Genomic DNA, 26765 nt, shown 5'->3' on the forward strand with positions numbered 1-26765 from the left:
CCTGGCCGCCGGCCTCTTCAGCCTGCGAGATGTCCCGTTCCGCTGACCAGACAGCCCTTTCCGCCGCGGTGAGGGGCCCTGGCTGCGACCCTGGCCTCTGAGGGCTTCGGATCTGCGGTGCTCCAGCCCAGCCCCTTCCTCTTGGCCACAGACGCTCACTGGCAGGAGGCTGGGGCGGAATTCACAGGCATTTCCCAGAAACGCGCCACTGGCCAGAGGTTGCAAACATCCGGATTGGCGCTGGGTGCAGCAACTAATTAAAGGCACCTGAACGCCTCCTTTGCAATTAATTCCTGAACGCCCCTTCAGCAAACATCCTGGGCCCGTCTCCTGCCCAGAGATGGATTTGCCTGCGAACCTAACCTTTCTTTCCCTGTCCACCCCCGCCCCTTTGGAGACCAACCACAGCCTTGGCCCGAGCCCAGACGGCCTGCGCGGCAGCCCCACCCCACGCTCTATCTTCGGGGTGCTCGTTCTGACCTTACTAGGTTTCCTGGTGGCGGCGACGTTTGCCTGGAACCTGCTGGTACTGGCAACCATTCTCCGCGTACGCACCTTCCACCGCGTGCCGCACAACCTGGTGGCGTCCATGGCCGTCTCGGATGTGTTGGTGGCCGCGCTGGTCATGCCACTCAGCCTGGTGCACGAGATGTCCCGGCGCCGCTGGCAGCTTGGCCGGCGGCTCTGCCAGCTGTGGGTCACTTGCGACGTGCTCTGCTGCACGGCCAGCATCTGGAACGTGACGGCCATCGCGCTGGACCGCTACTGGTCCATCACCCACCACCTGGAATACACACTGCGCATTCGCAAGCATGTCTCCAACGTGATGATCCTGCTCACCTGGGTGATCTCCGCTGTCATCTCTCTGGCTCCGCTGCCGTTCGGCTGGGGGGAGACTTACTCGGAGGAGCGCCAGGAGTGCCAGGTGAGCCGCGAGCCCTCCTACGCCGTGTTTTCCACCGTCGGTGCCTTCTACCTGCCACTGTGCGTGGTCCTCTTCGTGTACTGGAAGATCTACAGGGCCGCCAAGGTCCGCCTGGGCTCCAGGAAGACCAACAGTGTCTTACCCGTGCGCGAGGTTGTGCAGGTGGGTGTGACCCCGGGCCCGGCACTCACATTTGTACAGACATCGTCCCCAGGGCGCCTCCCCGCTGCCCACCCGAGTAGCAAGCAGAGCTCTTTGGTTTGGGGTGGAATGGACCTGGAGATGGAAAGAGAGCGTCAGAAACTGGTTCTGCCAGACGTGTTTCCTCACACAGGGCCAGTCAGGTCCTCACCATCACTCTTTTTGTTTTCCATTTGCTATTTCTGAGGAGTCCTTTATTTGTAGATTCAGGGGTCTGGATTACTTAATTCTCCAGAGTCTCCTTTGGTCCTGGAATTTTATGAATTTATAGCACCCTTTAGAACATCTGGATAGGCTGGTCTCTGGGGTACACTGGGTCAGTAGGCTTTCTGCACTTTCAGCGGGGTGTTCAGGGTGGAAGGGGTGGAGGTGAGACTGGACAGAAAGACGACCCCGCACAGGCTAAGCAGCTCAGGGTTTCAGCCCAGCCCATTGTTTCTTTGCAAAATAGCAACTGATTTTGCAAAATGTGGTATCATCATCTAGGTTACTAGCATTTTGCATCGCTCTCCCTCCTAATGTGGGACTACAAATGTTGCTTCCACTAGACCCGGCAGCGGCAATTGTTTGCCTGCATCACATTGTGGTGTTTATTCTGGTGTTTCTCCCACACACGAAAGGCTGTGTGCAACTGAGGACCACTGTCTATCTTCCCGAACATAGTGGAGTTAGAAGAGGAAATTAAAAATCCAGCTCTCTACAAGTGGCATTTACTGTATGACAACCACTAGACGGCCACAATCAGGGCCTTTCTCCTCCTCCTGGCCCCACCCACACTTTCTTGCTTTGCGTTAACTCTTAATAATCTGACCCAATGACTCGAGATTCTGAAACTACATATAAATTGAAAATGTTAGACATGTAGACAGCTCCCCTCTCCATTGCCAAGGGTGATTCCTTGAACTTAATTCACATATGAAGTTAAATCAGAAATGTACACAATTCCTATTTTCAATTACTTGCTGAGTACATACTATGGGTTTGGTGAAAGGATGGTAACGGCATTGTTTTTGCCTGTGAAAAGTTTGGTCCAGTGAGGGAAACGGACACCTGCCATTGGCTCTGCATGTGTTTTTTGAAGTCAGTAGCTAATTTTCACCAGGCCCAGTTAAGCTCAGAGGAACCAGAGATATAGCTAGAAAAGAAGTGGGGAGTGTGCTGTTCTAGAAGAAAGAAAGAGAAAAGGAGTCAGGGGCTCCCTGTTCTTTATCTAATATAGCAGTTACCAGGGTGCTCTGGTCCCCCAGGAAACATATGGAATGTCTGGAGACATTTCTGATGCCCAAGTCAGGGGAAGAGGGTGCTAACGGCATCTGGTGTGCAGAGGTGAGGAATGCTGGGAAGTGTTATACAGTGCACAGGACAGCCCTCACAGCAAATGACTGTTTAGGCCAAAACGTCCACAGTACTGAATTTGGGAAGCTCTGATCTATTAGATCTCTAAACTGAACAAGGAGAGCTGATGGAAAAGAACACGGATGCTTCCACCAAACTGCCTGGAGCCATGTTCCCTGTGTGCAAGCACCCACACCAATTCCAGGTCAGGAGCAAGAGGACTGGCCACCACTGAGGCCCCACTGAACATTAGTCCTCTACTACCAGGATGCTTACCCAGGCAAACATGGTTTACCATCGATACCAAATACAGCTTTAAAAAGGGGAAGCAATTATAATTCTGTCTCAGGTATATTATAAAAGGATAAAGGGCTCTCTCATTTCTCTGCTTTGGAGATAGCAGAAGCAACACATTATAACATCTTTGTGCTGTCATATATATATCCTTTAAGGTCTTACAAAGCCAAGGGATCCATTTTTAAAGTGATCTGGGAGAGACAGGGAATAAGACTGTGTGTGTGTGTGTGTGTGTGTGTGTGTATGTGTGGAGCACACACACACATACTCTCTCTCTCTCTCCCCCAGATCACTTTGAAAATGGATCCCTTGGCTTTGCAAGACCTTAAATGACCCAGGACTCTACATACAGTATGAGGCTGCCTCTGCTCCGTACGTTGAAGGGTTAATCACAAACTGTTTCTCTGTGGTAGCGGGTGTCAGAGTTTCTAAATACAGTTCCACCAGCAGCTAGTTGTGTTACCCAGGGAAACCACAACACTTCTTGTTTCTTTATCTGTTGAGTTTTATTCAAATTCATGCAAACCCTAACCTATGACAGCCACTGAGATTAGAACTGGAACAAGAGACAGATAAGCTTTGTCAAAGGGTGATGCAGCCACTACTGAGGACTTGAAATAACAGGCCGAAGAGAAATGTATTGCTTACTACAGTGGGAGAGCTGTGCTTTCAGGGACAATTTCTCTGAGCAGAGCAGAAAGCTATCGTTAAATGGCACTCGGGACGTCAGGGATTGGCAGGCTACAGAGGTGTGAGCAGATGACATCATCTGTATGAACCGCTGATGTCGACTGGTTGTTAGTCCAGTGGGGGTTTGCTGCAGGAGATTACCCTAATGGTCTGAATTTCAAAAGTGAGGAGACTCCCATAGGTTGGCTTTTAAGAGCATCTTCATTGAGATAAATTGTCCTTGATTGATACAATAAATAAGTTTACAACTGGCTTTGCACTAAAGAACACCCAGTCTTTCCCTAGGTTTGTGGGAACATGTAGTTTTTGGTCCCCTATTCTTAGTCCCAATTCAGCCATACCTTCAGGAGAGACTTCAAGAATCACCCAGCTCTTCACCACTGCTGTTGGTTCTGTCCTCAAACCCTGAGTTTCATCTGTACACATCTGATGTTCTGATTGCACATTAACTAACGTGATTTTATCCTGTTCTTAGAATTATTTGTTGAATCATCTGTCAGGAAGTGTTGGGCAAAGCCTGTGACGTTCCGGATGGCAGCCCCCAGACAGCTATGACACTAACAAGCACAGCTAGAAATGTTGTAAGAAGGGACTGAACGGCATCCCAAGTGATGACCCAGGATTTCCCAGTTCTGATCAAGAAAGCTTGTCCCAGAGGTTCCCTGTGTCTTTCTTAGGTAACCGTGATCCTTTTTATTCTAGCTTAAATATAGACTGTTTTACCTTTGTTAACCCAGGTTCAGATATAGGGGATCCTGACCTCGGTAGGCTCCTAAGTCCCTGACATCAGAGGCCTTCAAGGATGTTTCACCCAGAGAACCACTTCTCAGAGTGATTCTGAGCATCCACTTTTTAAGTCTATATGAAATGTCTAGCCCCTTATTAGATATTTTTTGAATTGGCAATTTCACATTTTAGTTTATTTTTTTCTTGTTAGGCTTAATTCAGGTTAAAACCCACTTATAGAAAGACAGAATAAAGCTATACTTTAGCTGTCAAGTTGATACCAGATATTGCTTGCAAGTTTTCTGAAGTCTATTTTCTATCTTTATTTAGTTTACAATTTTGAACCTTTATTTAACCTTTCCTTAAAAGCTTCTGAAATCAACATATGTATTTTCTATTTTTATATGTAAATTTTCATAGCAAGGTTATATAATTCTCCCCTTTTCTATCCTTCTTTTAAACATTTTTTTCTCCATGTGAGGGTATTTCAGTTAATTTATTTTATTTTATTACTATTTTTTGAGACAGAGTCTCTCTTTGTTGACCCCAGTAGAGTGCTGTGGCACCATAGCTCACAGCAACCTCAAACTTTTGGGCTCAAGTGATCTTCTTGCCTCAGCCTCCCGAGTAGCTGGGACTATAGGTGCCCACCACAGTGCCCAGCTATTTTTAGAGATAAGAGTCTTGCTCTGGCTCAGGCTGGTCCGAAACCTGTGAGCTCAAGCAATCTACCTGCCTCGGCCTCCCAGAGTGCTAGGATTATAGGCATGAGCCACCACACTCGGTCTGATTTCAGTTAATTTAATTAGTTGGTACAGATGTGTAGTCCAAGACAATAAGAATTTTGTTTGATTTCCTAAAAATATTCTAAATTCTAAACTTTTTTGCTTTCCTCCCTGGAGTTTAGAAAATTTCTTCATATGACTTTTACCTTAGCTCTAAATTTGGGTCTAAATTTGAATTTTATAAATCTAACTTTTGCCTAAAAATTTTATAATACAATTGTGTTTTTCCCAAGAAAACATTGAAATAAGGGTAGTTCATGTAGGATTTTTAGATAAAGCTGAACAGAAGTATACCAGAGAGGAATATGCAAGGAGAGAAAGTTGGGGAAGGTTACAAAATCTTTGAGACTTGTCTTAAGAGTTGGAATCTTATTTTAAGACTTCAAAATACCAGTTAAAGCAGCTGACTTTTAACTGAAGTTTATCTCCTAATTTTTCTAGAGCTTCTCTGAATTTATAAAATCTAATTTATAGATTTTGATTTGCCATAAGCTTTTCATTAGGGAAAAGAATGGCATTTATGAAGAAAAGTGCAAGAATTAGGATTATAATACATTTTATTTTATTTTATTTTATTTTGAGACAGAGTCTCACTATGTCACACTGGGTAGAGTGCCATGGCATCCCAGCTCACAACAACCTTAAACTCTTGGGCTCAAGTGATTCTCTTGCCTCAGCCTCCCAAGTAGCTGGGACAATAGGTGCCTGGCTATTTTGTTGTTGCAGTTGTTATTGTTGTTTTAGCTGGCCCAGGCTGGGTTTGAACCTGCCAGCCTTGGTGTATGTGGCCAGTGCCCTACCCACTGAGCTATGGATGCCGCCTAGGATTATAATGCATTTTAAAATAGGAACTAGACATTCTTCAAGGAGAAGTAGAGACTTTGACAGAGATGAACCATGACACACAAGAATGTTTGTGCTTGTGAATTGTGTCTTAGGATGCCAGATCAGAGCCTAGGAAGGGGCCATACAACCTCCAACTCAACAATCACTAAGCTGTTATACAAATGAAACAAAATGACATACTTTCACAAACTGACAAGTCAGGAGTGCCCTCACAGAAATTTTGTATGGGACCCAAAGCAAAGGTCGACCAATTGCTTTTTCATAAATTGGTCACTGGTCTCATGGTCATTAGCTCTCAGGTCAGGCTTAGATTGGACTGAAAACTTATCAAGCCCATGCCTTATAGAACAATCATTTTTATAGTCAGCAGAAAAATGCATTCCAGATAAAACAGAAACCTATGCAATGAGACTTATACCTAGAGACAAACAGTAGCAAAAGCAAAGCAAGCACCATAGAATAAGTAGTTTAACGGCATAATACTATTTTTCAAGTGCCACACCTCCAAGACCAGACAGGGGCCTAAAGCCTTATGCAAAGATGTAAGTCAATTATCTAATGGTGGACCTCTCAGTGAAAGATCTAGTTACTTGGTACAAAGACCTCAGCCTAACGACCTCATACAAGGACATGCTAGGTTACAAATCCTAGGACAACACAATGCCTTGAGCAATACGAGGCCAGGAGAAATAGTCGGAGCTCAACTCATTGCCAACACTGATGCCCTTGGCTGCACATCCAAAGGGCAACCAAAGTTTGGGGTCCAGTAAATGCTCCTACCGTCCAAGGATCCCATGGTAGGTCTTCTGAATGATCTCAGTGGAACCTGTGGAACTGAGATAAAAAGACAAAGCTGAATTCATCACTTAGAATAGTAAGAGAAAGTCACGCTTGCTAGGCACAGTCCCCTGCATGGAGCAGAATGTGGATCATTGAAGAGACGGGGAACATAGAGTTCAGGGGCTGGACAGTCAGAGGAGCAGCGAGCTGACTTCCGGCACCTGGGCTTTACTCAGGTGGGCCAGCCACTGATTGGTGATGCCCAGAGGCATGTTGATTGGGCTGAGTCTGACCCTGACTGGCTGATTTTCACAAGTGAGGGTTGACGCTGATTCGTCAGTTTGCAAATGTTTATTCACAGAACTGCATTGTCCTTGATCAACCGACTGTGAAGAGGTTTAAACAAGTAACATGGCTCCTTGTTATTATAGCTATAGGATAAGCAGACTTCTGCTAAGTTTCTGGGAATATTTTGGTTCCTATACTTGTGGAGCCTTCCCTGATGGGTAAGGACATTACTAGCTTGAATGTCCTGACTGCCCCATCAGGCCTTGGTGACCTGTCTCCCATTCCGACCACGGTGTGTTCTAACCTGCAAATCACCTGAACCCATGCTATCAAAATAGGAGTTTTCATCCCTTAACTTCAACACCCACTGTTGATGATAACCTACTGATCATCTGTGATACTGACGCGGGGGGAGGGGCGAAGTGGAACACTTAGGGAAAATATAAGAACATGTCAGATTTACGATTGACCAGTCAGTAATTATTTAGCACATAATTTTTGGAAGAATGAAAGGTCTGACACAGAGGTGGCTGTCCCCAGAGAACTTGTTTATAGGGAGAGATGAGGGTAAATGTTCACTTAGAAATACTTTTATATATGAATCTTAAGTTGTGAAATATGCATTTCAGAGATTATTAGGAAAAATCTAACTGGCTTGAGTGTTCACTTTTTTTTTAACCCTATTCCCTCCTTTCTACTAATAACCAAGTTGAGTGTTTATAGTAATTAATAGTCACTATTCCCCAGACTCAAGTACTTTATTGCAATCATTGATTAGCAGACAGCAAAAGGCCACAGAGTCCACAAGTCAGAAAGCCATAGGGCGAGCACAAAAATTTACCATTTGAGGGCATTAGGCACCAGAACCTCATGAAAACTATGGTCATCCTAACAGCGGGAGCCTCCGCTGTCCCAGAAGCACCACTCCACATCACTCTTCCTTCTGACAAGTGACTTGGCTCCGAATGCAGAACCAGAAAATGGCTCATAAATGATTAACATTCCACAAGGTAAAAGAAATATGTGCTTTTCTGACAAACTTGGAATTCTGTGACTCAGCTATAAAAAATTTCTGCATCAAAGTGAGTCTTACACGTCAATAGCATCAGCAGCTTCACCATCACCAAGGTAACCAGCGTGATCAATGTCCTCAGCATGACCCAGCACCCCCCGTGTCCCTGGTGCGGCCAGAATCCTCAGTGTCTCCCGTGTCCTCAGGGTCACCCAGGAAAAAATGCTAAGAGGAAGGAGAATTTCCCAAAGGTTGAAGAGTCTGGCCAGAATTCTTTTTGCCTAGCCACCTGGGGACAATGACGTTGTTTTCAGGTTGAGCTCTATAAGAGATATTGGTACCTTTCCTTTATGCTGAAAATTAAGCTAAATATTGTTTGAATTCTCTGAAGTGCACCCACAGATATGCATTAATAACTATTATTTAACTATAATATTAAACATAGCTCAGGCTTCATCTGGCAGTGAGAGTAGGGCACGCGAGGGGCAGTTTTCACTATTTCAGGTGTGTTTTTCAGGGTTGCAGTACTATGGACTGTTTGCTTCGATGTTGATTGTCTTTTCAATTGTACAATGCTAGAGGTTTTGCCGTTTTTCAAGTAAATGACAGCAAGGCTATCGTACAAAGTTGATAATTTATACATCACGGACATTACTTTAAATGTAGTGTTCTCATACCATCTGTCATTCCAGATGATGGGTCATTTTTTTGACTGCAGCTTAGAGATGTAGCCAAGAACTTGTTAAGTGGGTTAGATTAACCAGATAGATCTTCAGACTTAGTCCATTGCCTAAAATATCGTGTCCTATTTGGAACAAGCTGTGTAATTCCCCCTTTAAGTCATGACACGGTGGCTCACGTCTGTAATCCTAGCACTCTGGGAGTCTGAGGCTGCTGGATCGCTTGAGCTTAGGCATTCAAGACCAGCTTGAGATGGCAGGTTCGAATCCAGCCTGGGCCTGCCAAATAACAATGACGGCTGCAAGGAATAAAAAATAGCCAGGCATTGTGGCCGGCGCCTGTAATCGCAGCTACTTGGGAGGCGGAGGCAGGAGAATCGCTTGAGCCCAGGAGTTGGAGGTTGCTGTGAGCTGTGATGCCACAGCACTCTACCCAGGGTGACAGAGTGAGACTCTAATGCAACAAAAAATAAGTGAATAAATAATTCCCCTTTTAAAATGTCCCAGAGTCCCAGTATGCTGGAGTTAGGGAAGAATACTATTTAATAGCCGGACGTTGTGGCAGGCGCCTGTAGTCCCAGCTACTCGGGAGGCTGAGGCAAGAGAATCACTTAAGCCCAGGAGTTGGAGGTTGCTGTGAGCTATGTGAGGCCACGGCACTCTACCGAGGGCCAAAAAGTGAGACTCTGTCTCTAAAAAAAAAAAAAAAAATACTATTTAATGTTGGTGCAGTCAGTGTCACCTCCCAGAAATTGGCTGATTGGTTCAGAAACTGTCCCACATTTTGATTAAATCAGTACATTCGCTAACTTGGTAAATTCAGCCATTATGATTTCTTCATGTTTAGGCTACTCATCCTCACACACTCATTACTTCAATGCTCCTAAGAGCTAAAAATAGGGCCAGAATGGAGGAACGGCTTCCTTATGCTGGTGAGCCCTGCTCTGCAGGAGCCGGCCTGGGGAGGACTGGGGAGCACTAGGTGAGACAGGGTCTGAGAGTTTGGAGTCCGTTTTCCATAAATGCGGGCAGAGGGCACACAGGGTGATATTCGGGGAGGGGCCTGGCCCGTGTACTGTCTACTGTCTCAAACGGTGGAGTATGTTAGGGAGCACAGCAGTAGCAACCTCACACCTGAAGAAAAGTCCAGCAATCTCTAACATTTTAGAGGGACATGAACCCAGGAAGCTAGAAGGAGGCTGGAGAATGTGCTTTGAAGCTGCAGGTTTGGGCAAGGACTAGTGCCCTGAGGTCACCTTGCACCTCTGCGGCTGAGTCATCAGAACACACATCTTCTGTTTCTGTTGTTCCCTCCGTTGAATGGGCAGCAGAGGGAATCCATCCTTATCACGTCTATTTCATCATGTCTATCACTTCCATTTCCAGGGCGTGAGCAGAGCCCCCAGCTTCGTCACCCTGTTTCCATATCCGAGGGTAGGGGGCCACAGGCCATTCCCACCCCTAAACATCAAGGACTTTCCTCTGTGCTCGGGCCCGCACCTGCGGGGGGTCAGAGGCGGCTCTCATAAAGCTCCTGCTTCCCCTTCACAGGTGAAGAAACCTGCTCAGCAGCCCCAGATGTTGTTCACCGTCCGCCCTGCTACTATCACCTTCCAGACAGAGGGGGACGTGTGGCGGGAGCAGAAAGAACAGAGAGCCGCGGTCATGGTGGGCATCCTCATTGGGGTGTTTGTGCTCTGCTGGACCCCCTTCTTCATCACGGAGCTCGTCAGTCCCCTGTGGTCCTGGGACATCCCTGCCATCTGGAAAAGCATTTTCCTTTGGCTTGGCTACTCCAACTCTTTCTTTAACCCCCTGATCTACACGGCTTTCAACAAGAAGTACAACCACGCTTTTAAGAACTTCTTTTCAAGGCAGCACTGAGTAAGGTGCTTGGGACAAAAGGGACTTCCTCTGTAACTCCATGCAATTTACAGTTTCGTCTGTTCCCCCCCCCCCCCATGTGGAACATTCAGGTCCTTACAGTCCTCCAGGTTCATCTTTAGAACTAGACTGGCCTCACTGCCGCTTCTGGGTAGGAATACGGATCCTCACGATGATATTGGTGACATACGATATCTAACGTGTCTTTCTGTCTCTCCCTCTGCACTAACAGCCATGGTCTTTTCTCACAAAGGGCTCTCTCCTCCCCCAAATCCACACCAGCATGGTTACTGCCATCGTCCTAGAGACATCAAGGCAGATGAGAGGGAGAAGGTGAAAATAATAGGGGCAGATTGACAAAGATAGAAACAAATGAAGAAGTCATACTGTGAACATCTGGGGGTAGGAGACCACAACTCCCAGCTTTCTGGAGTAGTCCCCATTTCAAATATTTTGTTTTATGGTCCTAGTAAGTGTACCCTAATAGTGATGAGGTATGTCTCAATAGTTGACCTCCAAGTACCGTCTCCAAATGTCTTAAAGTATGTAGCCCTGACTGTAAGACCAGTGAATATTAGCTCTAAGGTTTTGTGTATGGCAACTACATCCCATGGCGCACACACACGCACACACACCCGCACACAGCTATGAAGACGTAAAGTTCCAATTAGTTAGTTTACTCCAAATGCAACCCATCAACCTGGCACAGGCACTAAGCGCAGACACTTCCTTCCGCTTTGAAGCAACTACTCATACACAATGTAGTATCTGCCACACTTGCTTACGTGTATGGGTTTTATGTGTATAGAATTCAAGTATCTCTAGGAAGTCTTTTATTCTCAGCTCATGAGCTTAGAGGAAAACAACTATTGTTAAGTTGTTGATTTCTTAAATATAACTTCACAACCAGTGACTGTGAAGACACATTCACCAAACAGGCAGGTGAAGGGGATGGTTGATAATTTGCTAATTGCTCCTGTCTGTTGGTGTGTGAACGCTGCAGGAAGGCCAAGACCCTTAAGTGATGACAAAGACAGAGTGGGTAAAGCTGGCCCAGTCCTTTGTAACTGGTGCTGAAGTGATGACCCAGCATCTGTATGATCACATGAAACCTGTGTCATTATGCAAAACTTTAAAAACATCTCAGGCAGTAAATCTGCCTGTGGTCTGCTGTGTCCCTGACTCTCTGAACGCATGAATTAAAGAATTATATATTATGACATCTCTGAATTATAATATACATATATATGTATTGTATTAAATGTAATAAATTATAAAAAGACTTCAAAAACAGGACATTTATAATTTTTATGTGGTATTGGCTTGAAGTTAAGTCTCACATTTATAGCCAAGACTGACTTTATTCAAAGAATGCAAGCAGATAAGGAAATGTTCCACACCTGTGAAGTCACAATTGACGCTAAATGCAGACCCTAAACTACGGATTCAAACAGATTCATTGAAGAATTTACTTGGAAAGTTCTTAGATTTTTCTCATTTCTGTATATATCACTCAAAGGGCTAAACCCACAGGTATTTTAAAACATAGACTGTTCGCTTATTCAATTTACCTTTCCCACTCTTACTTGAAATTAAAGAGACCAACAGGGCTGTTGTATTCTGATGGGTTAATAAGGAAGGTGCTTCATGAACTCTAAGTGCCCCGCAGTTGAGAAGGGTAAGCTCAGACACAGAGGCCTGGGATGTGACATCTGAGTCAGGATAAATTTTTACGTCTGTTCTCTCCAAAAATCCATCTGCAAACTTATTCTACCCCATAATTTCAGTGTTTGTCTTACTGTTAAAAGGTTTATTTCCTTTATATTCTTTAGTAAAATGAAGATTGAGGAAGATGAGCTGCATTTGTCTGGTGGCTTCAAGTACTCCCTAACTCTCCTAAGATTCTGTCTGCCCCTAGTTGGAGAAAGATGTCATCACAACATTAGTTACACCCTCAGCTGAGATTATGATTAGTATTTTCCCAAGATGAGTAGGTGCCTTTACTGTTATCATTCCATCTGTATTTGATATATCCCAGGCATCACCTGAATTACAGATTATAGATACAAAACACTTGCCTCGTGCTACACAGAGCAAGACACGTTCTGTACACAGGAAGGCGGAAGTGGCAGTCGGTGAATCCCCGTGCTTCCATGTCTGTACCAAACGTTTATTCCAGGTAAGACACACAGACATTGATGACTTTGGGTCTACCTGCAAAACACTTTCATTTACTCTTGATGCTAATATTTTACCAGGTCAGAAATTAATGTGAATCCTAAACACAAGGTGACTGTTCAAAATATCGGTCCCTGCTGCTTGTGCCAAGGGCAGCAGCCACCTTTGTAGACAGAGCCTGTGGAGAAGGAGAGGGGAGGGGAGCGGTTGGGGCAAGACGCACAGCTCTGTTCTTCTACCTAAAGATAACATTAAGATAATTCTCTCATGATTGATGATCTTTTAAAATTTTTATTTATTTTTGACACAGAGTCTCACTCTGCCACCCCAGCTAGCATGCCCTGGTGTCAGCCCAGCTCACAGCAACCTCAAACTCCTGGGTTCAAGTGATCCTCCTGCCTCAGCCCCCTGAGTAGCTGGGACGACAGGCATCCACCATCACACCCTGCTTGGTTTCTATTTTTAGTAGACATGGGTCTTGCTCAGGCTGGTCTCAAACCCCTAAGCTCAAAGGATCCTGTGGCCTCAACCTGCAACCTGAAATCTCATACCCTGCAAGGCCCTTTTCAGTTTTGTACTTTAATTGTGCAGTGGTGGAAAACGGGCAGATGTTTTTTGTCCCTTCTTCCTAAAAGGAGCCCTTTTGTTTCTGCATTGGTTCTACTGGACTCACGCTGCCCCCTTGCTCCTAGCCCAGAGGTTGTGTGGATGACACCACACCATGTTTCTTTATTTTTGTTTTTTGTTTAAGACAGTCTCAAGGTGTTACCCTGGGTAGAGTGCTGTGGCATCATAGCTCACAGCCACCTCCAACTCTTGGGCTCAGGTGATCCTCTTGCCTCAGTTTTTCTATTTTTAGTAGAGATGAGGTCTCACTCTTGCTCAGGCTGGTCTTGAACTTGTGAGCTCAAGCTATACATCTGCCCTGGCCTCCCACAGTGCTAAGATTACAGGCGTGAGCCACCATGCCCAGTCCTTGCCATGTTTCTGTTAAGGAGAAATGCAGACTGTGAGCTTGCAGCATGAGTGTCAAGTGGAAGCGACTGCTCCACAGATTGACCCTCGGGGAAGGGCTGGTAGGGGACAGTGGTGACATTTCTGTAAGTCTCTGTCCCTGTCGGGAGGGGTTTCTGGTGCTATATCCGGGCTGGCAGCACCTGGGCTGGTCAGCAGGGCCTTGCTAATCTCCGATGGGCCACCTGTGGTGTTTGGTTGTCTTCCCTGCATCCAGGAGGCACCCTGCTCTGGCCGTGGCACCCCATTATCCCTGCTGTGCACACAGATGCCAGCTGTGATAGGCTGAAGTCCAGGCTGACCAGCGCCAGTGGGTTAAATGGCTCTGTCTCACCATCGCTCAAGTTCTGAGTCTTGTGGTCAAGCTACATTCGGACCCCCCTCTTCCTCTTGCTCCTGAGGATTTGCCCTTCCACCTGGTTTCACTTGGAAGCTCATGGCTCCTCCTTTGACGGCCTCCTTTGCAAGGTCTCAGGCTCACTGCTCGCTGGGTCCAGCGTGGCAGGGCAAGCAAGAAAGAAGGACACATGTGCTACTCAGCTCCCTCATGGCCCAGCTCCATACAGATTAAGGAATAAGCACAGACATTCACAAGCACTTACCATGAGCAGGGCAGAGCACCACGTGGGGAACAGGCTGTGAGGTGGCAGGGCCCCCACGGCCTGGGAGATGTTCAGGGAATGGCCTCCCAGTTGCTTTTCCTCCTTTAACATCAAACATTCTTTTCACCTGCCAGAAGACACATAGCCCCTGTGTACTTTCCTTATTATTGGCAAGCACACAGCTTTTCCTCCTTAGAGTTAATCCTTACCCCAGGCGTTAAAATGCACTTTGTTAAAGATACTTAATAACTAAAGCTGCTTCCACAGGCCAGTGCTGGCTGGTCATCAGCTGCATCAGACCTCCCGGCCCCATCCTATCTTTTGCCTTTTGTCTTCTTTCTCGTTTCCCACCATTTCCCACTCAGGTTATTTCTCCTTTCTTGCGCTGGTTTTCGAGAGGGCCAGGCACTTGTCTTCATCCACATTTGGTACTAACGAAAACTCCCTAAGGAATTATGGAGATTTAATGCAAAAGTCATTTGAGTCTTGTAAAAAGTAAATTATAGATTCAAGATGCAACAGCTAGTGTGTTACAGAGCCAGGGTCTGCACTACAACATGGAAACAGCCCTCAAAAAACACGAAAAGCTTCACAAGAGCCAGGTGAGTGTGGGGACTTAGAACAAATCCCTCCCTCACAATGTCCCCCAAGTATAGCCTTGCAGACACTGTGAGAGTCAGTGTTCAAAAGACGCCCTTTGGTACAATGTGCTTTCTCTTATATTTGGTGACAGGATGTTGACTTTTGTGTGATGCAGACTTTTGTGGTCTGCTTCACAGACCAGCAGTCCCAAGTACCACGAGCAATCCAGACATTCTCTCCTCGGCTCACATCCCAGGGCACCTGAAAGCAGTTCTGGACAACAGATGATTGGTGACAGATGGGAAATGGGGAGATGACCATACTGCCCCCAGTGCTGATAAGGGAAGGTGCTGAGATTAATTTGTAGTCACATGTCACTTAAGGACAGGGAAACATTCTAAGAAGTGTGTCCTTATGTGTTTTGTTGTGCACATTGCAGAGAGTACATCCATACACCTAGATGAGATGGCTGCTCACACCTGGCCATGAGGTGGATGGTGCCGCCCACTGCACACCCAGCCTGTCAGCTCAGTTGGCAACTAAACTTGGGGGTTTCTCCCTACTGGCAAGGGAGACAGGCCGCACCCCTGCTGGTGGGTTACATTTGTGATGTGGGCCAAGTCATAACTTCAAGGTGGTCTGGTTTCCACTTGGGGTGCCTCCAGCCTGGCCAGGCCGTAGGCAGGAAAGACCCTGACCTAGGGTGGAAGGAGATGGGCTGACGACAGTGGGGAACAGAGGAAAGGGGAAGGGGCTGCTTCTCACTTTTTTTTCATCCTTCCCACTCCTTAAAATAGGCAGAATTTTTTCCCCTTGACATTTTAAATTACTTTTACATCTGGCCTTCAGATAAAGCAAGACAGATAAGACAAAATTTAAAACTACCCCTCAATATAATACCACACCTCTAATACTGATATATTCCCTTATTTCTTTGATTTTTAGAGGCAGGGCCCGCTATGTTGCCCAGGCTGGTCTTGAACTCCTGGCCTCACATGATCCTCTCACCTTGGCCTCTGGAGTAGCATGCCACCGTGCCCCGCTCGTTTCCTTATTGTTTTACAGTAAAGGGATTACAAATATGGTCTTTTAGAATCTTTTTGACTCTATTCTCAGCTAAATCTAATGTTAAATAAAGTGAAAACAGGGGTGGGGGGTGCGGTCTGGAGGACTGACTCCGGCTGTACCACGTGATGCTTCAAGAGCAGTTGAGGGGCGCCTGTGGCTCAAAGGAGTAGGGCATCAGCCTCATATACTGGAGGTGGCAGGTTCAAACCCGGCTGCAGCAAAAATAAAAACAAAAAACAAACAAACAAACAAACTGCAAAGAGCAGCTGGGACAAGTGCTGCCAGTTCAACCAAAACCACATTTGAAAAGACGAAACTAACCATCTTGCTCTTTGATCCACACAGACGTTGATTTTTAAATATAGCCAACAGGTGGGTATGAGGGAAAGGTGGGCCAAGGGGTCCTTAATGTCACTGAAAATAGGGTTAAAACAGACAGCACCCATAGCTCAGTGGGTAGGGTGCCAGCCACATACACCAAGGCTGGTGGGTTCGAACCCGTTCAGGCCTGGTAAAACAGCAGACAACAACAAAAATAGCTGGGTATTGTGGTAGGCGCCTGTGGTCCCAGTTACTTGGGAGGCTGAGGCAAGAGAATTGCTTAAGAGTTTGAGGTTGCTGTGAGCTGTCATGCCACAGCACTCTACCCAAGGCAAAAGCTTGAGACTCTGTCTCAAAAAAAAAAAAAGAAAAAGAAAGAAAATAGGGTTAAAAGGGGAGTTTGGAGATGAGTCTGTGGGGTGTGTGTGTGTGTGTGTGTGTGTGTGTGTGTGTAACCTCGAGACCATATGAGGCTGCAGCATTTCACAGCTAGAGGGGCCTGGACTCTGAGTTAAAAACAACAAAACCACAGGGGCCCTCCTTAGAGCAGGGAAGCTCCAACACCTGCCGCTCCACGTCACCGATGGCATACTGCTCTCGCTCTTTCTGGATTTCTATATTTGTCTTTTCATGCACCAGCACCACACTGTTTTACCCACAGGAGTTTTAGAATTTATTATGAAACTTAGTAGTTACCTGTGTTAGGTGCTAAGGGTAGAATATGTGTCCCTCTGAAATTCTTCTGTTGAAAGCTCATCACCAACGTGGTGGTGTTAGGAAGGAAGTGAGGTCTGTGGGAGGTGATGAGGCCATGGGGGGCAGCTCCCTTATGATGGGGTTTGTGCCCTTATGAAAGAGGCTTCAGAGAGCCCTGGCCCTTTGCCTTCTGTCTCTTTTGCCACATGAAGACACGGCAACAAGGTGGCATCTTAGAAGTCAGCAGCACTCACCAGACACTGTACCTGCTGGAGCCTTGATCTTGGACTTCTCAGCCTCCAGAACTGTGAGAAATAAGTATCTATGCTGTATAAATTACCCTCTTTAAAGTGTTTCATTATAGCAGCAGGAATAAATAAGACATCAGGGTTCTCCAGAGAATTAGGAGAACCTAATTCCTTAATAAAACCTTGTTAGGTGTATGTGTCTCAGAGTATCTATGACTACAGATCATCTATCATCTATCTATCATCTATCATCTATTTATCTATCATTTATCTATTTATCTAGTCATCTATTATCTATCCATCTATCTATTGACAATCATAAGGGTTTGGGTCAAGTAATTAGGGAAGTCCAGTTAGCAACCCGGAGACCTGAAGACCCTAATACTATAAGTTCTGGTCTGAAGCAGAATCAGAAGGCAAGAAAAAGCCAATGTCCCAGCCTGAAGACGGTCAGGCAAAGAGAGAAAATTCTCCTTCTTCCCACCTTTTTGTTCTATTCAAGCCCTCCACAAGATTGGATGAGGCCCACCCACATGGGAGGGTCAACTGCTTCACCTATCTAACAGGAATATGTAGTTTCACCTAGAAGACACCCTCACAGACACACCCAGAATAATGTTTAACCAAATATCTGGGTGTCCCATGGCCCAGTCAAGTCGTCACATAAAAGCATCATAGTATCATATTGTTCGTATCATTTTTTATTTTCATATCGTTCTTCATTGTTATGGATTTTCCAGATATTAAATGCTATTTTCAAATTGAACCTCATCACCTTGTCCAGCTCCGGATAAAACATCACTGGCACATTTATTGGGATTGCATCAAATGTCTTAAAGCCTAAATTAACTTATGGATCATCTTATCAAAGAACATAGAATGTCTTTTATTACATATTAATACATTCACTCTTTATCATTCCCTAACTTAGCTTATTTTGTCTCAGCCACCTGTGCAGAAGGGGTTGGGGGTCTTCAACCTCCCACCAGGCTATTCACATGCCTTCTGGTCTGGCAGAAGAGAGTTTCTACCAACTGGTTGAGCTCCTGTGTTCAAGTCACATCTTCCCAAGAGTACTTCTTTCCTGGAATACAGCCTTCTTAAAGAACACAGATTTCTACCCCAGATGGGATTCTCTTACCTTAAATCTTTTCTAGAAGAAGCAGGGAACAAACACAGAATCTAAGAATGAATGAGTCCCTGCTGCAGGCCACCTTGGCCAGCTTTGCTCAGAAGAGCCCAGAGCCCATGGAGTCCCCATCACGGAGAGTTCTGTGTAATGTAAATTAGTTCAGGCCTTCCTAGGATGACATCAGTGTAAAACAGCTCCAAATACTCACTGCAGAAAGAGTTGTTTTTGCCCTGAAAAGTCAGAGACACAAAAATTCTATCTAATTGTGAGAGAATGAATTTCTATGGTTTACACAAGCCCTTCTGTGGTGCTTTACCATGGCAGAAGCAACTCAGCTGATAGTGCCCTTCTGTTATCCTACATCCTCGTCTTCAAAAGGCAAATGATCACACCTTGTGAATTGGGGATAGTGTTAGTTCCATAATCCTGAGGTTTGCTTTCCTCTGTGCTGGGGAGCTCGGGCAATTCCCAGCACTATTCCACCACCAACTTGTTTGGAGAAGACGCTCTGACTCCCGGGGTCTCAGGTGTTGCTACATCTAGGCACGAGTTTCCCACTCGTGCTGCAAACACCAGGACAGGCCTCCTCCATCCCCCACTGCTTTGATTTCTGTGAGTGGTATGGTTTGTGGGAATATGAGAGCTGTCTCATGCATGGAGACTTCAAATAATTTTGGCTTAATTACATCGCCATGGTGACTACATTCTAGAAGATGAGTCTAAGATTCTAGGAGCACATTAATAAGTTGTTATTATGCTGCCTGGTATTCGTAAAATTTCTACAGATGTAGGAGGTTGAGATTAGTGCTGATGTCAGCCACACTTAATATGTTGAGCCAGGCAAGCTTCCTACAGGTCCAGAATTAAACTTAACCCAAAATGCCGTACCCGGTTCAGTGACTGTTATTTGGGGCCATCAGCACACTCACCCTGGAGCACAGATCTTGGCTGGGGCGTTTGGTACCTTCGGATGGACAGCTGCTGCTGCTCCTGCCTTGCCAGCCCATGTGACATGCTCACTGGGAGCCAGTGGTTGGGTATCTTTCATATCCACCCTGAGGGTCAGAGTCTGCTAGCTTGCTTCAGCTGTGGCAGCACAACCTCTTGCTCCCAGCCTGTGTGCCACCTGCAGAAGGTTTCCCCTGTCCCCCCCTTAGAAGCTTCTAAGCTTCTCCTGCACCAGTTTTATCCCTTGCCTGTTGACTGAGGCAATGTGTCAAGGCTCCCGGCTGCACCTGCTGAATATGCCTAGATTGCAAGACCCTTATTTATCTTACCTCAGGACATTTCTCAAACTAAGGAGTGTACTGAACAACCTTGAGGGGAGAGGTGACACCTGCCCTGGGACAGGGCCAGGCTTGCTTCCTCTTGCTATGAAGGCTCGTGGCCACTCCTCTGTCTGCTAACTTACCTCTCTCTGGCCTTGTTCCCCCAGCCATATTCCTGCCTGACCCTCTTCCACTTTCAAGGAGCCACTTATTCCACTGGACCCATCCAGACCATCTGCATTCATCCCCTACATGTGGATCAACAACCTCTTTCCATTGGCACGCTTCACTCCCCTTCACCCGCAACCCAGTGACTAGCTCTGGGGAAGAGGAGCTGGGCATCTCTGGAGGGCTGTTATTCTGCCCATCACCTGTACCACCTGTCTGCAACCTCTCCTTGTGAGGACATCTAGGTTTGTGTCCTTATGTCTAGTGTGATAGGAGTGACTGCTTTTCTGAGACACTGAAGGGTGCTCACCACTGTGGTTACTTCTCTTCATAAGTTCTGAGAATCTGGATAATTCCTCCCCCTGCTACAAAGAATAAAGGGATAGGTTAGAGGGGAAAGTTGCTCCCATAAACCTCAAGAGCCCATGTTGATTGCAAGGAGCTTTCATTGCCATGGTTAATCAGATGGAAGAGGTGCCACTGAGGCTGTGCCAATGTCTGTGTGACTGACTCCAAGAAACACATTCTGGTCTGAAAGAACTGTAATTTTATATTCTTTGTGACCATGGGAAGCCAGTCTTCACTTCTGCTATGGATAAATCAGCTAGCCTCCTACCTCCTGATTGCAGTCGGAGCTAAATTTCTCTTATTATCTGCGTTTCCTCCTGCTGATACCAGGACAACGACCAATGTGGGCGCAGGTCATGTTTACGCCCTAGGCACTGGACCTTAGATAATTTTCTCCAAAAACCGAAAACATGCTTGCTGGCTGAGGTCCTAATTAGAGGTTAGGACATGGCTTACAGATCTATTGTTCAAAGAAATGCTTACCAGTGGCTTACCAGGGTTTACTGAGCTAAAGAGACTCTTAAATTAACAGAGACTAGTACATTGAACCTTTGTTATAAAAATGATGGGTTTGTTGCTTTTGAATGAATCATGTCTGCACATGGGTCGTTAAAACAATAAAAGCTGACTTTTTAAAAAGTTAAAAAAAACTTCATTTCTGATAATAAAAAACAAAAATGAAAACTGTTTTCTGTAGTGTTCATTAGAGCTGGTTTCAAGGAAATCCAGATTCAAATTTTGCCCAGATATTTAGAAGCTTCTCTTCTACCTCAGCTATACCAAGGCCCTCCCGTCTATGTGAATGTTGTTCTCAGACTTTGCTCCTGAGGTACAAACCCCGCTGCTATGAACTGATTCTTGGTGTTCCCCCTCCCTCCAATTCATATGCTGAAGCTCTTACCCCCAATGTGATGGTATGTAAGGGGGTCTTGGGAGGTGATTAGGGGTTAGGTGAGGTCATGAGATGGGGGCCCTTGTGGTAGGATTAATGACCTTGTAATAGGAGACGAGAGCTCCGGAGTTGGCTGGTAGAGACTTGAGACAGCAAGGGGAGAGCAGTGTCCCGGGGGACAGCTGGTGCTGTATCGGGAGAGGCAGTGGTGGAGCAGTGTCCTGGGGGACAGCAGGTGCTGTATCGGGAGAGGCAGTGGTGGAGCAGTGTCCCGGGGGACAGCAGGTGCTGTATCAGGGAGAGGCAGTGGTGAAGCAGTGTCCCGGGGGACAGCAGGTGCTGTATCGGGAGAGGCAGTGGTGGAGCAGTGTCCCGGGGGACAGCTGGTGGTGTATCTGGAGAGGCAGTGGTGAAGCAGTGTCCTGGGGGACAGCAGGTGCTGTATCAGGGAGAGGCGGTGGTGGAGCAGTGTCCTGGGGGACAGCAGGTGCTGTATCAGGGAGAGGCGGTGGTGGAGCAGTGTCCTGGGAGACAGCAGGTGCTGTACTGGGGAGAGGCGGTGGTGGAGCAGTGTCCCGGGGGACAGCAGGTGCTGTACTGGGGAGAGGCGGTGGTGGAGCAGTGTCCCGGGGGACAGCAGGTGCTGTACTGGGGAGAGGCGGTGGTGGAGCAGTGTCCCGGGGGACAGCAGGTGCTGTACTGGGGAGAGGCGGTGGTGGAGCAGTGTCCCGGGGGACAGCAGGTGCTGTACTGGGGAGAGGCGGTGGTGGAGCAGTGTCCCGGGGGACAGCAGGTGCTGTACTGGGGAGAGGCGGTGGTGGAGCAGTGTCCCGGGGGACAGCAGGTGCTGTACTGGGGAGAGGCGGTGGTGGAGCAGTGTCCCGGGGGACAGCAGGTGCTGTACTGGGGAGAGGCGGTGGTGGAGCAGTGTCCCGGGGGACAGCAGGTGCTGTACTGGGGAGAGGCGGTGGTGGAGCAGTGTCCCGGGGGACAGCAGGTGCTGTACTGGGGAGAGGCGGTGGTGGAGCAGTGTCCCGGGGGACAGCAGGTGCTGTACTGGGGAGAGGCGGTGGTGGAGCAGTGTCCTGGGGGACAGCAGGTGCTGTACTGGGAGAGGCAGTGGTGGAGCAGTGTCCTGGGGGACAGCAGGTGCTGTACTGGGGAGAGGCGGTGGTGGATGGAAGGGCAGCGATGCCGTGTATGGAGACCTGTCCTGGGTTTGTGTGATCCATTGTGCTGTTTCCCTCTGTTGCTCAATGCTCTGACACTCCTCTGTGTTATCAGCTCTTGTGGAAACACTGTGGAGAACCGTCCATCTTCAGGAAAGCTCTGTGATTATCTTACTGTGACTCTGAATCCAACGCCCATGGTCCAGGCTCACTAGCTCTTAAGCCTCCTGTTCAATGTCCACTGTGACAGAGGCTTTCATGTTCCCTGCAGGGCGATTCTGGGACTAACTTCCTGATTGGTCCTCTGAGCAGGATGCCGACCCCATGGGATCAGTCTGGGCTGCTCTATCATTCCTTCTGCCGCTTCTGCCCCAGAATGGTGGTTTTTTGTTTTTTTTTTCTTTGAGACTGAGTCTCACTTTGTCACCGTCAGTAGAGTACCGTGGCATCAAAGCTCACAGCAACCTCAAACTCCTGGGCTTAAGCGAGTCTCTTGCTTCAGCCTCCCCAGTAGCTAGGACTACCGGTGCCCGCCACCACTCCTGGCTATATTTTTCTTGCAGGTGTCATTGTTGTTAAGCTGCCCCAGGCCAGGTTCAAACCCGCCAGCCCCGTTGTATGTGGCTGGAGCCCTACCCACTGGACTACAGGCGCTGAGCCCAGAATGGTGTCTCTTAATGGTGGTGGAAAAAACTTGACCGGCAGGTAGCATGCTGGAGACATCAGCGTCTGCTGCTGGGCACCCCTGCAGCGTAGTGATAGGACAGGAGTGATCTGTGGGCACATTCTCTGTTGAGATGGGAGGATGGAAGGCAGGACAGATACGGAAATCGGTCACAGGACATGGCGATGGAAAAGAGTTCACTGCAGCACTTTTCTTAATAGTAGGAAAAAAATAGAAGCAACTTTCATATTAACCAGCAGTTAGATGTTACAGAATAATGCGTACAATGAGATTCCATGAAGCATGCATATCATGTGTGTGTGTGAATTACAGGAAAGGAGGGCTATATTTCTAGTAAAAGCAATTTATAAGACCATGTATTATGGTCTGATACCACTTGTGCTTTTTAGTATGTATTTATACATACAGATGCATCTGTCCAAGAAGGTGCGACACCAACAGTGCTTATCTCTATGTGTTAAGGTTACAGGTGACTTTTTCTTTTCACTTTTTAATACTTTCTGGCACAAATATAACTTGTAATCAGAGACAAAGATGTTTATAACTTTGAAAGCTATATGAACTGAAGACAAAGCTAATTTGCATGAGGGTAAAAGCCTCTTCACGTATTTCAAATAGACTAATTTAGCAACAACAGTATTTTGCCCCTTAGTGATAAAAAAGCAGCCACATGTTCCTCTGAGAAGTTTGGCTGGAAAAGCAATGCTTTCTTCCTGATAATTCCGCCTCATGGTTTATTAAAGTAATAAAGGCTTGTTACAGGAAATTCCAACAAGAGTGTGTTCTGTTATCTTTCTTAGGGTGATCCAAGCACAGCTGGTCTGGTTAGGGTTCAGAGACGTGGGGGTGAGGGGAGAAGGGAGCGGGCCTCCTCCTTGAGGTGTAGCCCTTGCTGACGGTAGACATCACTGTGTGTGATGAATTATTAATAGAAGACGCTGCAAGACAATAAATATTCAAGGGGATACATCTGGTTTCCCTGATGCTTTATGTAAGGCAGAAAAAGTACCTTTTCACTGAGCAGAAGAACAGCTTGTCAGCCCCAAATCTCTTGCTTGCCTGGACCCGAGCCCAACAAGGAGAAAGAAGAATCTTCTGACACTTCGCGTAAAGGTCCTGCGGAGACACTGGGGCATGCTAGAGCAGACAACGTCAAGGACACTGTCATGCGCTCCCTCCAGAGATGTGAGGCTGACTGGGGGTTAGGTGGAGAGGAGAGCACACCACATTTTTATACGGGTCAAACAGTGAAACACAGCGCTTAAGAACACTGTGTGAAGACCTGGAGAAGGTGGAGGAGGGGAGTGCCCCTGAGGGGTCTGCAGAGGAGGAGGCGTCAGGGCAGGCTGGTGGCTCAGGTCTCCACAGGACTTTGACAAAACCACTCCCTCCCCGACTTCCATGCCAGGAAGGCAACAAGCGCCGTCCAGACGCCTGTGTCTCCATCTCCAGGGCTTAGTTTGCTTCTGACATGCACCTGCACACGCCGCAGGGCTTGCAAGACAAGCAGTTTAGCGTAGGAGAGGCGTGCTCTCAGGGACACGCGTGGAGCTGCTCAACCACGCGGGACCCTCACCAGCCCCTCAACACAGACTTTCTCAAACCAGCCTTTTCCAAGGTGTGTGTCATAAAACCCTAGTTCCCAGAAATGCGAATGGAGATTATGTGCATATCAGGCTGCTACTGCCAGACGGCTCGGGAGACGCCTCCTAAGACAGCCTGCTCAAGCCTCTGAGAAGCCTGTGGAAACCCACCTTGTGAATCTCCAAGGCTTTCCAGGGGATGCCGCCTCCTCCCCAGGGGGGATGTTTGGAACGCCTGGAGATACTCTTTGTGGTCAAAACCAGTGGCAGGGTGGGATGTATGGGGGTGGGGGGTGTTTTACAGCATCTGGTGGACAGAAGTCACCATCCTGCAATGCACAGGCAGCCTCCACAATGAAGAATTTTCTGGCCCCAAAGTCCACAGCACAGGGACTGAGAACGCTTCCTGAGTGTACTGGGGGTGTTCCCTCCCACCCTCCTCCCCAGAGCATCACGGGGCAGTACAGTCCCACAGGGTGCAGGTGCACAGATGCGGCCTCCTGCTCAGTGTAGCGGGGTGGGAACACGCCGGGCTCCATGTGAGACCTAGGAGGGTCCACCTGGGTAATTCTCCTCATCCCCAAGATCTCTGGGGAGTCCTCTGCTCAGAAGGACCATGGCCTCCCAAAGCCACTGCTCCCTGAGATCCTGTCCAGGTTCCTAAGACATCATCAGGCCCCTGTCACAGCGCCGATCGCAGACCGAGAGCTTTCTGAAAGAGACGTTTGCTCCTTCATTTCACCAACTATCCGGCACATAGTTAATGTTCAAATATTTGAATGGGGTTATGAGCCTTGAAGGGTCAGGAAAAGCACAGTGATGAATTCCAGCTAAATGGACACGTGGCACAGCGGCTATTATTGGTTGTAGAACACGAGCGCTCAGGACCAGTGCCCCAGATCCATCCTCAAAAAAAAAATAAGTAAATAAAAGACACAACCAACTTGGAGGTAAGTGACTGCAGTTGAGGAGGGGGGTGTCTGTGTGTAGAAGAGAGGACGAGATGAGAGGGACGCTGGCTCTGCATGAAGGGGGTGAGGTGGCCCAGTCCCTAGAGGTCCCCGAGGAGGCAGGTGTGGGAATGGCACACTCCACAGGGGAGTCTCAGTAGATAAAACTGGGGAGAAAATGCAGCAGAGAACAACTGTTTGCTCTAGCTTCCTACCAAGTATTTTTGGCCAAGACTTCTTTAAGCACTAATATTCTTTTTTTTTTTTTTTTGCAGTTTTTGGCCCGGGCTGGGTTTGAACCCACCACCTCTGGTATATGGGGCCAGCACCCTACTCCTGGAGCCACAGGCACCACCCAGAACTAATATTCTTAACTTAAGAAAATTAAAAAAAAAAAAATGGCTGAAAGAATTTCCATTTCCGAGACTAGACCTGTCCAGTGAAACTACCTTGAATTAATAAGTAGAAATAGTATTTTGATACTTTATTTCTATCCCAGCTTGTTCTAAAGATGATTGATTATAAAAATATGAAACTACCCTAAGACTCTAAAAAAGTAACTTTCCCCTACCATAGAATGGTGCTGGGGTTTACACTTAATAATTCAGCTGAATATGATACCTTCACTTTAAATCTTTTTTATCTATCTTCCTTTTTAAGCTTTTTTATCTATACTTAGTCAATTCATTTTGAAGGCAGAGACAAGTTTAAACTTGAATTCACTTATGTATAGTCAATGATCATAGGACAGCTCCCCAGCTGATGTTGTCACACATTTTTAAAGTCTGGGGGGGAAATAAGAATGAACATTAATATAGTTATGAAAAAAATGAAAGTTCTGTTGTAGGACAAATGCTTAACGGCAGCTGCCAAACTGCCCCACTGATGAAGAAAATTCACTAATGACAGACATGCAAATGACAGACATTACACTTTGACCAACGCAGTCCTATGGCACAACCCCATTGATGCTGAATACTTTTTCTATTTTTTTTTTTTTTAATAGAGACAGGGTCTCACTCTTGCTCAGGCTGGTCTCAAACTGCTGAGCTCAAGGGATCCACCCATCTCAGCCTCCCAGAGTGCTGGGGTTACAGGTGTGAGCCAACACGTTGGCCTTATTTATTTTGAAATAGGTTCTCACTATGTAGCCCAGGCTGGAGTGCAGTGGAATCATCACGGCTCTCTGTAGACTTAGCTCCTGGGTTCAAGGAATCCTCCTGCCTCAGCCTCCTGAGTAGCTGGGACTCCAGGCATCTACAACATTTGGCTACGTTTTCTATTTTTAGTAGAAACAGGCTCTCACTCTTGCTCAGGCTGATCTCAAACTGAGCTCAGGTGATCCACCCACCTCAGCCGCCCAGAGTGCTAGGATTACAGGTTTGAGCCACTGTGCCCAGCCATATATTTTT

At 47.0% G+C, this 26765-nt stretch overlaps 1 protein-coding gene across 1 annotated transcript; it reads left to right on the top strand.

The window, feature by feature from the left end:
- The first annotated feature begins 207 nt into the window (after positions 1-207).
- On the top strand, positions 208-11723 carry HTR5A (5-hydroxytryptamine receptor 5A). The gene is made up of 2 exons (XM_053609474.1): positions 208-1087; positions 10117-11723. Exons 1-2 carry the CDS (start codon positions 341-343, stop codon positions 10447-10449), a joined length of 1080 nt encoding a protein of 359 aa, XP_053465449.1. The 5' UTR covers positions 208-340; the 3' UTR covers positions 10450-11723.
- Positions 11724-26765: the final 15042 nt, after the last annotated feature.

Source organism: Nycticebus coucang, chromosome 11 (genome assembly GCF_027406575.1).
Source record: "Nycticebus coucang isolate mNycCou1 chromosome 11, mNycCou1.pri, whole genome shotgun sequence".
NCBI lineage: Eukaryota > Metazoa > Chordata > Mammalia > Primates > Lorisidae > Nycticebus > Nycticebus coucang.